This window comes from Typha angustifolia, chromosome 10, assembly GCF_048772165.1.
Source record: "Typha angustifolia cultivar Huaian chromosome 10, ASM4877216v1, whole genome shotgun sequence".
NCBI classification, from domain to species: Eukaryota; Viridiplantae; Streptophyta; class Magnoliopsida; order Poales; family Typhaceae; genus Typha; species Typha angustifolia.
Genome location: NC_133248.1, coordinates 12,654,409 through 12,667,362, shown reverse-complemented (window position 1 = coordinate 12,667,362; position 12,954 = coordinate 12,654,409). Strand labels below are relative to the sequence as shown.

At 39.1% G+C, this 12,954-nt stretch overlaps 2 protein-coding genes across 2 annotated transcripts; one reads left to right on the top strand and one right to left on the bottom strand.

Moving 5' to 3' along the window:
• Nucleotides 1-692: 692 nt before the first annotated feature.
• On the top strand, nt 693-7,220 carry LOC140768117 (uncharacterized). The gene is made up of 5 exons (XM_073108233.1): nt 693-830; nt 1,006-3,555; nt 3,722-5,416; nt 6,009-6,261; nt 6,343-7,220. Exons 2-5 carry the CDS (start codon nt 1,150-1,152, stop codon nt 6,900-6,902), a joined length of 4,914 nt encoding a protein of 1,637 aa, XP_072964334.1. The 5' UTR covers nt 693-830; nt 1,006-1,149; the 3' UTR covers nt 6,903-7,220.
• A 508-nt stretch (nt 7,221-7,728) lies between these two features.
• LOC140767996 (uncharacterized) lies at nt 7,729-12,563 on the bottom strand. Its single transcript, XM_073108065.1, has 4 exons — nt 10,994-12,563; nt 9,737-10,605; nt 8,459-8,515; nt 7,729-8,295 (listed from the first exon to the last, which is right to left on the bottom strand). Exons 1-4 carry the CDS (start codon nt 11,973-11,975, stop codon nt 8,050-8,052), a joined length of 2,154 nt encoding a protein of 717 aa, XP_072964166.1. The 5' UTR covers nt 11,976-12,563; the 3' UTR covers nt 7,729-8,049.
• Nucleotides 12,564-12,954: the final 391 nt, after the last annotated feature.

Genomic DNA, 12,954 nt, shown 5'->3' with positions numbered 1-12,954 from the left:
AGAAAATCCATAATCGGATAATAAGTAGTATTTTTGGAGAGTAAGATTAACAAAATTATGAGATTAAAGCTCGTGTAAAAAACCTTGATAGAAGAAACAAAAATACCCACTTGATACATTCTCGAATAATAAAATATCCACTAGATTTATCAGGCAGATCACTCACACGACGTGTATACACAACTAAAAAATGTTAGAATAAATAAATAAATAAATATATATATATAATAAAAAGGACAAGAATACCTTTAATTATATGGTTTTAAATTTAAAAGTAATAAAAAATTAATAGGTTGTGCACATAAGTACGTAATTTATAATGGCATGCAAACAAATAGGCAAGTTTTGAAGGGTATATTTGCACACGAAAACCAACAACTAAAGGATATGGAGGTAAATAACGATGTAGATAAGGGCATTATATTACATACAACGATAAGAAAAGGATAAAGCTTTATGAGCGTCTTTCAGAAATTTCTGTTACTACGACGTGTCCCAGTAGCCCGCCCAAATCTCTCTAACGTACTCTGGCATCTTGACCCTCCACGTAATCGATTGGACCGATCCGGCCCGTCCATTTCTTCGTCGTTTGCTACCGAGAACCTGGAATCCTTTTAATGCTATTACGTCAGCAGGTAAACGCTAACCGTTAGATTAAGATCTGACGTGCAGAATCGCCGTAGTCCTCGTGAATGCGAGCTGTAATTTGCTTTCCTTTCGGTTTTTCTATTTTTGCGGTCTAAACCCTAGGTCTCGTGAAATCAAGGAAACCCTAGCCCGTTGGTATTCTAGGGTTGAGAAATTACCTCCCGAAATCTCACCACATCAAGGTATTTTCTCCCGAGATCGATTCCGCCATTGATTTGGTCCTGATCGATGGGCGAATTGGTTTATATGGGTTGTTCTATTTCATTTATGTGGTGTTCTAGCACTTTTATTTGATCAATTCGGATTGTGAAGAGATCGATAGGGGAAATGACGCTAATCGATTTGTATGCTATCCAGCGTTCGATTTGTGTTCACATTGGGAGCATGCGAAGGATATGATGCTCTTAGATCCGACACTAATGTTCCGATCATTGTCCCATGTATGATGGATGGTAAAATTTGGAGTAGCTGGTTTTTCTCTTCTGGATTCGCTATTTGCATATGGATGTTAGCGTCGAGAAACCTGGTACATCCGATAGTACTAAAAGATCGAGATCTTTGGATCTCCAGAGTATCTATGCTAGGAAATCAAGGAGTTCTGCAAGAAAATCTTGGTCTAAGAAGGGGAGTGCTGCTGTGAATCGAGAGTCCAAAGCATCAAAGCGGAAAAGGAGCTCCACATTGGAGAACAGGGTATCTGTGAGGCGGAAAAGGAGTAAAACGGAGGTTTCTTTTAGTGCTGTTGAGTCTGCTTCCAAAAGGCAGAGAAACAGTTTGAATGCACTGAGGGTGAATACAACTGGGTCTGTTTCTGGTATTGAGAAAAAGGAGACTGTTAGCAGTCTAAATGCTTCTGCAGCCAAATTGGATACTTTAACTTGTAGTGTGGAGAATTTGGGCGATGATATTCCTTTACCCCTGGCAGGTCAGGAACACCTCCGAACTCTAAGCATCAGGAACCTGGAGAATTTGATTGGTTCGGGTGACCGTACTGATGTACCAAAGCGGCCTCGGGGCGTATTGAGGCAGAAAAAGCCTGAAAATTCTAATAGTCTAAAGAGGTTTGCAAGTAACTTTTGTGGTAAGAGCAGTCATGATGCTCATAATGATGAAAAATCTGGTAACATTTTCCCATCCACTGAGGTGTTAACCTGTAAGCGAAAGAAGAGATCCAATGATTTTAAGGAGAATAGAGTTGGTGGAGAAAATTCTATTGATTGCTTCAAGAATGCGACCAGCAATTCTGTTCAGCTCACCAGGAGAAATGATTGTTCCAGAAAACACTCCTCTAAGGTAAAGAAAGCTGGCCTTTCTGATAAAACACCTATACATGATGATGGTGGGAAGTTTTATGGAGACCTTCAAGAGGACGATGAGGAGAATCTTGAACAAAATGCTGCTAGAATGCTTTGTTCCCTGTTTGATCCAGTATGTTCTGGATTCCCAGGGAATAGAACATCATCTCCATCAAAATCAGTAAATGGGCCATTGCCTCCTCAATCAGCTCATGAGAATATCAAGGGTTCACAAATAGAAGTTACTAAAGTGGTTGGTGCTGGTAGAGTGTTGCGCCCAAGGAAGTGTTATGGAGACAGTTTCAGTAGAAAGCGTCGTCATTTCTATGAAGTCTATCCTAAAGATTTGAATCCATTTTGTATTGTAAAACAGAGGATCAGAGTATTCTGGCCTCTTGACAAGAGTTGGTACTTTGGTCGCGTTAAAGAGTATGATCCAGTAACAAGATTGCACTATGTTAGATATGATGATCGTGACAAGGAATGGATTGACCTCCGAAATGAGAGGTTTAAACTTTTGCTTTTCCCAAGTGAAGTTGCTAGTATATATAATAAACGCTCAGGATTGGCAACAAATTTAAACTATACGAAAGAGAAAGAGTACACAGATGACAGTAGTATGGACAGCTCTACAGAATCAGAGCCAATCATTTCATGGTTGGCTCAATCAGCTCATCGAGCGAAATCCTCTCCAGCTAATACTGTTATGAGGCAAAATCATGGTCAGCCAACTAAGGATTCTCAAATGTCTTATTCATTTGAGGCCAGCAGATGCATGGATGTGACCCCATCAAATATTGATCCAAATATATTATTCAATAGTTCAATTATGCCACAGAGCTCAATCAAGAACACCAGTGAAGTGTCTTTGCTGAACAGCAGGAGTGGTGCCAGAGATAGAAAGTTTTCCTTTGTTTATTTTAGGAGACGGTTTCGTAAGAGACTAAAGAGTTTTGTGGACATTTTGGAGCATGAATCTTCTCCTGGAAATACCATGGGTTCCATCAGCATATTTGCTTCTGTTTCTGACAGGACATCTGCTGCAGAGGAACACTGTGCAGCCACTACTTTATTGGAACTGACCCCAGTCATGTTTAGATTGAGCTTGCTGCTGCACTACATTTATAAGTGTGTGTACGGAGCTGATAGTGTTTGTCTTAGCCGTGCACTGTTTTTTCTTCAGTATGGCAAACTGATGCGAGTGTGGCCAATGGTTCATTTGGAAATAGCTATTTTTGATAATGCTCTAGGTTTTAGGTATTTTTTGATTGAAGTATGTTTAAAATTGGCAGTATCGCTTGTATGTTTGCTTATAGGCACATTTCATCAGTGTACGCAACAGTTTGACTTCAAGGAGATGCAAACACCATTCACATCAATCAGGTTTAAGATTTCAGGCATGCACGAGAGAGGAAGTCAGATTATGTTCGTGTTGTTCAGCTTCTTTAGGTTGGAGAGTTCAAGTTGGGTATATCTGGATCAAAAACTCAAGCACCACTGTGTGAAATTGAAGGAGCTACCAAAAGCTGACTGTTCATACTCTAATATCAAGAATTTTACTGATGGCAATTATCAGATAGTCCCCACCTCACCGGATCCAATTTTACCTGAGGTATCTTGTTAATCAACATAGAATTATTTATTTCTTTTACTGATCAACATGCAACTATTAGGTGTTTTACGTAATAGCATTCATATGGTTGCTTATTTTATTAATTCCATTTATTTTGTCACTTTGTAAATTGAAACTGACTTCTCATCAACTCTCTGTCATACAGGGCCTTTCAAAAGAGTATGACAAAGGCCTTATGCATCAGCTTTTATTTGGCAAATCAGATGCTAACCTTGTCATCTGTCCTCTTGATGAGAAGGATACTACACCTTTAGTTTTACTTGGTTTTCATCTCAAATTTTTAACTGAAAACAATGTATCTTCTATTCGCTTCCAAAATCCAATTTCATTTGTTTCTGAAGAGCGTACAGATAATGACAAGTTGAGAGCTGATGTTTGCTCTCATGTTGAAGATCCTTCTGACCAAGCTTCAGCAATTACACTTGAGATGATTGGATATTCCTCGGGCCAGGCTGCTTCCAGTTCTGGAGGTCTCACTCTTGACCATGCAAAAGTACTGACTGATGCACTCTCCGCTAGCAATGATGGTGATTGGATGAGGCCTTCTATCAATTCCTTCAGTAGAGAGGTTACTGTGACTGGAAGCACTGAAGAAAGCAGGGATGATGGAAAGAACAAAGATGACAGTACCGTCGTCCAATTTGAAAGACTTTCATGCGAGACTGGCTCATGCCCCGGAGCTGATAAGCAATACTCCTCTCATTCCCTATACTTCACTCCAGACAAGTCTGAAGGTGGGCCCTACTCCTGTGAGGATACACCCAACAAGGATGGAGTAGGTATGCAATCTGCACCCAATTTGGTAAGCGAAATGAATGGGCATTCAATCCGTTTTGCTAAACCAACTGCTCCAAGGAGTGCATGGCATCGTAATCATCATATTTCAGTTTCACGATCATTTGGATATCGTTCAAGATTGTGGCTGGAAGATTCCATGCGGAATGGCTTCGTTAGTGGTTCTAAGAAGCCGCGAAGTCAAGTTTCGTACTCGTTTTGCCCTCAAGGTGATGAACTAAGTTCAGACTCTCGAAACAACCATCGTAAAGCATATACATATAAGAATGTAAAGAGATTATCTGGAAGTTCTGGAACCCCTGATAACTTCCTAGATTCATTGATCTGTCATGCAAATGTCCTCATCACTGTAGGTGACAGAGGATGGAGAGAGTGTGGTGCTCAGGTCTTACTTGAATTTGATGACCAGCAAGAGTGGAGGATATGTATAAAACTTTCAGGGGTTATCAAGTATATTCACAAGGCATCTCACATTTTGCAGCCTGGAACCACAAACCGATACACCCATGCTATGATGTGGAAAGGTGGAAAAGATTGGTATTTAGAGTTCCCCGATAGAGGACAGTGGTCTCTTTTCAAGCAAATGCATGAAGAGTGCTACAACAGAAACATTAGGGCTGCCTCCATCAAAAACATTCCTACTCCAGGTGTTCGCATGGTTGCTGGTGGCCATAATGTCAATGCTGAGGTGCCTTTCTTACGCAGTTCAAAATACATTCGGCAGGTTGGGACAGAGATTGATATGGCTCTTGATCCAGCACATGTGCTATATGACATGGATAGTGGTGATGAAGAGTGGGTTTCAAAATTAAGATTTTCAGATTCCAAGGCGATTAATATATCTGAGGTTACTGAAGATTTGTTTGAGAGAGTAATGGACACATTCGAGAAACTTGCGTATGCTCATCACTGTGACGAGTTTAATGCTAATCAAATAGCGGAACTCATGGCTAATGTTGGGCCATTGGACATCATAGAAGTAATCCATGAGTATTGGCGGGTTAAGAGGCAGAAGAAAGGATTGCCTCTAATTAGGCAGTTTCAGGTGATATTTTCTTAAATGCTTTGTCGTTAGGCATCATGTTCACATTTCCACACTGCTGCTAATCAATTTTCATCTGTATGTTTTACGTTATTATACATTGGTTAATTTTATATGACAACTATGACGACTTCTCATCTTGGTTATTTCACATCCATATAGAACTGCTATAAAGAATTATATACATGTGTATTTGCTAATATTATGCACTCATAATGGTAATACCATGCACTCATGATTAGAAGATCATTTAGCCATATTTGAACTAGCTGTTTGGTATTTTCTGCTTGGTGTATATTTCAGTCTCATAATTAATAATTCTAATGTACTTGGAAGTTGATATTGTCTTGCTCTCATAGGTGGAAGCTCCGTCTAATTTCAAGTATCTAGTGATCGACCATGTTTGTGATTATTCTTATTTTTCTCCTTGATGGCTTGCCAGCATCGAGTTTGTGGCCTTCTCTTTGCAATCTTTGCATTAGTTTAGCGGGCTTTGGACTTTACACTTTTTTACTGAGACATTATAGGAATTAGGAACTATCATTAAATGATTTTTTAATGTCTTGTCTTCTCATAATTTCTCTTCTTGCTTCAGCCTGCACTGTGGATGTTTTACCAGAAGCAACTTAAAGAATGGGAATCAGCTATGAGCATAATGTGCAGCTCACGAGATAGCTGCCAAGATAAGGAGCGTTTGATTAAAAAACCGCTGATGTTTGCCTTCTGTTTGAGGCCACGAGGACTGGAATTACCTAACAAAGGGTTGAAGCAACGATCCCATAAGAAGATCTTGTTCCCAGGCCACCACAATTCTTTTGTGAGAGAGCAGAATTGTTTCTACAATTCAGGTACTTATTTCTTCTTTTTTTAAAGATTAGTTTATCCCACGAAATTAGATTTCCATTTTGAGTTTGCATATCTGATACCAGGCAGGAAATTGGCTGAAGTATCGGTTAGAGAGGAGAAGGCCATACTTAACATCCCTAGTTATGAATCTTCTGATTCATTTGGTTGGCATCAGTCTTCGTCGAGTATTTCACCGAAGGACACCGTGAAGACGGAGTCTCAAGACTCTTTACCCTACTATGATGTTACAGATAGAGGTCCTCCTCCAAAATCCTACATATGTAGTGTAAAGAAGAGGAGAATGTTCCCATCCTCTGAGAATTGTGAAGTTGCACCTTTCTTGCGTGCTCAAAGATTTAAGAGAAATGGAGCCTGTCGTCGGGGTGCTGACATGTATGAATTGTCAAAACCAAATAAGTTACCATTTGATACATTTCAGGATCTCAAAGTGGATCTTGATGAGGTTAGATTACGGGATGCATCAAGTGCTGCTCAGCATGCATTAACCATGGCTAAGCTGAAAAGAGAAAAAGCTCAGTGGCTGCTGCACAAGGCTGATCTTGCTCTTCATAGAGCCACAGTTGCACTTATGACAGCCGAGGCAATAAAATCATCTGAAAGAGATTTAATTGGTGCTGGTTAAGATTGAGAAGATTGAAGAGAATCAGATTTTGGTGCAAGCGGCGATTGTAACCACAGTTTGTGGTTATAGTTGGGCTCACTGATTTCCTGGACATAAATTTTTGTCAGGGATTGAGTAATCATCCTTTCTGGAGGATGTGTTATGATTACTCTTGGTTTCAAAGAAAGTTTATTCATTGTGGAATTGTGCAGAGCCATATGTTTCAGTCATTTTGTCCAGCTGCTTTCTTTTAACCTTTTGGGCTTCACGTTGTACCTCTTCAATTAGAAATGGAGTCTTACTCCATTCAGGAGATAGCCTGCAGTGGTTTTTTTTTTTTTTTTGGGTTCCTGTACAGCAGATTTTCCTTCTTTGTCCCACTGTCTTGTTAATTTTCCTAATGATAGTGCAGTTCACCCGAGATGTTCTCGATCTGTTTAGCAGTTATATTCTCTAATTTATGTTTGATGGATATGCTAATTTAAGATGGTAGCATGTAAGCCATCTGTAAACACTGAAGTTTCAGTGTCTGGCTTCATGCTTTTGTATTTGCTTGTGCTATGACCTGAGAATATGCCTTCTGGCCTTCGTCTACCTATATTTCTTGAAAACAATCCATTTGTTATCAGCGCAGATCTGATATTTTGCATTCATTATTTACATTCAAATTCCTAAGGCCGCCTGGTGCTGCCCCTGAGATACTATGTCAAATAAACTAATAAAGAAGTGTGTAGTGACCTACCTGACGAAAAAACTTTAACTTCGAAGCGAGTAGTATTAGCATAGTGGGAAAAACTGTTACCAAAGTGACTGAAACCCATAGCTGCATAATATTGTGACTGTTTCCAGAAAAAAATATATTCAAAGATATATAATCCAATAATTAGGAGGCTCCCACTAAAAGGCATTCTATGGATAATGTCCAGAAAATACTTGTAGCTCTCTGTTTCTGTATAATGGCTTTGGCTGATGAAGAAGGCAACTCATCAGCCTAGATCCTCCACTTGCTAAGAAATGATAAATGATATGTCAAAATTTGGAGGAGCAATTCAAATGTTCATTTGCCACATCATAGAAAAGCACATCTAATTGCCTATAAACATAAAATAAAATAAAACAAAATAAAAAAGGGAGGAAAGAAAGAAAACTGAAATCACCAATATGGCTGCTATTTAATTTTCATGCACTTGACAAGGACCTCTGCAAATCTTCTGTACATATGATTCTTCAAGTACTTATCCTGTACCAACTGCCTTCCCCTTGCTCCCATATTCTTCCTAACTGATGGATTGGTCAGAAGATAGAGAATATTCTGTGCAAGGTCTTTTTTTCCTTCACGCCCAACAGGATGGAGAAGGCCTGTTATATTATCCTCGACAATCTCCTTTGTACCTCCTGCATCTGTTCCAAGCACCTGCACAGAACGAATAATAACAGACAAATAGTTTTGCATTATAATTCTATTGGATTACGTTTGCTGTGCATTGTAATGCTATCATAGTTCATTGAGCAACCAAATAGAAATTCAAGATGGAAAAATGTTGTCACAGAAAGAGGAAATATATGATTGTTCATACCGGCAGGCCAAATGCCATGGCTTCAATTGTTACTCTCCCAAATGTTTCTCCAACACCCTAATGAATAAATCACTTATTTGTCATTTATCATTAAATAAAATATACAAACAAGACAAATAGTTCAACAAAGTATGAAGCTTAATTCTTGCCCTTCTTTCCATTAGAAATAGGAAGATAAACATTTATAAATTATTAAGGTAACTATCTGCCATATAACTTTTGACATAATAGAGCATGACCACTTCCTGGATCCTACTGAGACAAGTAGAATAAAGGTGCAACTGGACATCCATTATCTCCTTAAGTGACTTATGACTTCAGCTTGTGTCAATGTCTTGGAAATTTTACATATGTTACTACATCTGATTCTCCCCGCAAACATGAATTTACAGCTGATTTCTGGAAGATAAGCTCGCAGTGCTTGTGAATCCAAGGTGCAGTAAACAAAGCATCTAACGAATTATTAGTTCAACAGTCGCAATAATAAGTAGTGCATGTGTATGTATGGTAAGGGCAGCCTTTTATGTGAATGATGAACCATATGAAGAGCGAAAGCATATCCCAACAATATAAACTTATATATCGTATAATTTTGCATCACTAATGTCATTTATATTCTTGCTTCCAGAATATATTCTAGATGAGTGAACGAATCTCCTTGTTCTAGTTGCTATTAATTTCAAGACTTCTCATGGTCTAATTGCTTGTCTCGCCAATCCTCAAACATGATAGATCTTCCAATATCAAGTGGTATCATCACTGGCAGGTCGACCCAAACCTTCTATCGAAAAGTTCGCCAACTTACAGAACAAAATTTTCAGCAATGGTAAAATTGGATGTGAAACTCAAGATAACGCAAAAAGCTTCAATAAAATAATAGTAGAAAAAACATTTATCAGGAAATAATATAATATGAATTAAGAGGTCTAATCATATTAAGAGTATTCAAAGAGATTGTTGGTGTATTTATTTTAGGTTAAAAAGCAGTTACTAAAGATCATGCAATGGAACAAGTGAAACTCCTTTTCTCTAGCAGTCAGAGATTGATACATTTCAAGCTGTTGAATATGAAGCTACTAATGTAAAAATTTTATCAAAACTGGCAAAAATGTAGAAATAGTGTAACCATGAAACGTATAAGATTGCTAAGAGAAGGTTAAAAAATGATTAGTGCAGCTTTGCAAAACCTGATGATACGAGTTCCAATGTTGGATAAACTTACGGATGAAAAGGATATCAAATAAAATTGTACAAGAGGACTGCATAATCCAACTTTACCTGGGCATTTATTACATAAACATCTGCTGCGGCATAAAGTGAGGCAACATGTGTAGTTGCCGGAGTCCACATAAGTAGCTTTGACAAGTCTGAATGTTGAGATATAAATTTCAAAATTGCTCTAATGTAAAGTACTTTATTGCTCTTGGATCCAAGAGAACCGATTAGAATTTTAAGATTCTGCTCTTTCCCATCCCTTCTTTCGGACAGCAAGTTTCTTGACCGTGAGTGTTTTCTCTTCTTCTTATTAGAAATCACACTACTACTTTTATTTTGGAGGGAAACATTTCCTATTTCATCACCCTGGTTAGGCTTTTGAGATAAAACCGCAGCATCTAGCTCACTGCTTCTGGTTGTTCGGTTTACAGGAGCAACCTGGAGCAGACTGTTCTCTTCAAGAAAACCAGTACGATTAGAATCTTTCATTGGAAAACTATGCTCAACCGCCAAAAGAGCTGATTCAAGAAATAGTCGCTGGCCTTTTCCAGTAGTTATGCTACTTAAAGACATTATAAGCACATCATTGTCACCTAAACCCATCTCCTTCCTGACTGCATTTCTCAAAAGATTCCTCTTCTCCACCATCTTCTCAACACTGAATTCCAGGGTATTAAGGGAACATGGAATGCCTGCTACAAAGGCCAATTCATCATTCACAGAAAGAGGCACTAGCATTGGTTGTGAGCTTAATTGAATTTTTTCTTCTTCACACCAGGATAGCCATTCCTTGGATTGTGAGTCAGACAAGAAAGTGAGTATCTTCACACGGTTAAGCAAATGCCTTGATCTGTCGAAGTATTCCCGTCGATTCTCCATGATCCACCAAACAATTTTACCGGATCCAGCAGGGAAATGCAGCAGATATTGCTCTGCAACAAAATAGTAGTGTAAAGATAAATGATTGTCTAAACAAGGAGCTTCATGTTGACAACATATTACTGTAAGAGACATGGATGCATCTTCAAAATTATCAAAATATTGACGCACAAGATATTTGATAAGCATTTAATATATGCATGTTATACTGATCAACATAATCCAGTATCTTATAACAGAACCAATTGAAACTAGGTGATGGCACAGTACTTCATGTATTTAATGGAAAGAGACATAAAAGCATGTTCATAATAACAAGTTGAGAAACAAAAAAAAGAATGAATATAGAGACATAGTATAATAATAGAAGCATGAATAAGAGGGAAACATCCACATTTTCACCAAAATGGTATGATACCAACTACCCAGAGCAAAACTCACCAATCCAGGACGAACAAACAGCTGATCCAGCTATCACTAGGTCAGCTTTCATGGCAGTCTTAAAGCTTAGCTCTGCCTTATCCTTGAGCACTTTGATTCCTCTTTTCTCAAGTTCTGTCATCAGCCCACCTTTCCTGATAAGAACCACAGCTGAAACACTGCCTCCGCAGCTCAAGATCTCTGTTGCCAATTCCATCATTGAAAGAGGCGCTCCGGTCATTGAGAGCTCATGAATTATCAGCACAAATGACCGAGACCAAACAATTCGAGCGAAATCACCTTTTCTATCACAGGTTCCTTTCCTTTTATCAGCATTCCATCCCAGAATGGTATCTTCTGCCTTACCAAATGGTCCCACAATTAACCCGTATGAAGTATTCTTTTTTGGTATTATCCCTTCTTCCACTGCACCAGTTGTATTTTCTGCAACAGCAGTCCTTGCTTTAACAGGTGCCTTTTTCGACAATCTATGCTCTGGGTCTTTAATTTTTTTCTTCGATGCAGTTGGATGAGATTGAAACCGTATCCCTTTCTCCATCAGATGAACACCATACTTCCTCGAATCGGAACCATCCACAACCACGAGTTTCTTGCCAGAAGAGGTAGTAGCATTTATCCTACCTGATGCTGCATCTCTTCTCTTATCCTCCTCCCAAATCCTAGTACCACCAATCTCACTCTTGTAAGCACCAAAATATGCCTTCCCGTGGTCACTGTGAGCCCATTGTGATTGCACGAGAAAGCCAATGTAGGCCCATAAGGTGATAAGAATCAACCAGAAAACTACACGGTTGCTCTGGATCCATTTGAATGTGCCTACTATGCCTTTAGATTCCCTTCGATGTGTCCTACTAGGATTCAACTTCCGGAACGAAGGTGAATTACTTGCATTAGAACTCCCCGATAGATTGGATTTTAAGTTCCCAGATGTTCGAATCTGTCTCACCACACTTTCATACAAATCGCTATTTTCCATGTGCATTCTTACTGCAGTATCATCACACTACAACTGGCACGAATTAATCTTTTTGGCACATCTCTACCCACTCTTCGGTATACTTCAACTTAAATGCATCAACACATTATAAAACAGCAAACAAGAAACATAGAGAAAGATCAAAACCTAGTTACTTCACTGTTCTTGGAGATCTAATCTTACATCAATATACAATCCAGAGATCCACCGAGAATTCAGTCCTCCAAATTCTCGAACTACACAACAGCATGCAGCTATTACTCTAGTAATCGAAAATCTTGCAAGAAGAAATCCATAATGTCGAAAAATCTTCTCAGCCGCGAGTTTTGAGATGGCTACCAATGAAAACCGATCAACAAGGAATCAAGCATTAATTGGTACCGTTTCATTTTTGGGAGAGAGAGAGAGAACGGATCCTGGGATAAAGAAGAGACCGTAATGGCTTTACGATCGCGATTCCGGTGGCGAGATGGGCAGCTAAGCCAACAACTTCGGAATCCGAGAGAGAGAGAGAGAGAGAGAGAGGGGAAAGCGTTTTGGAATCTAGATCTCCGCAATAGACTAGAATTGAGTTCGTCGCGCCGAATTGGAAGGGATATATAGTAAGAGAGAGAAGGTACGCGATTTGGTGACTTTGGACTCGGTTCTAGAGATTTAAATATTTGTCTCGAAAAAGTCCACTGCGTCTCACGTGACCCGCACGAGATGGACAACGGGGAAACACAAACACAGCTTTGTTAACTTCACTAACCATCTCATCTAAACCACTAAACGGAACGCTCTTTTGGCGAATCGTGGCGCACGTTTCCGTCTGCATAAGTTAATTTTGGGGACTCATTAATGAGCATAACTGCCTCTTACTTTTCTTTCAGCAACCATCGCAGTCGGTAGGTAATCTGTACGTGAAGAATCACAACTAAACTTCCAAGTGACGTGAGATTTTCTGGGCCAAGATTATGGCCGTTAACCGTTGACCTACCGTTCG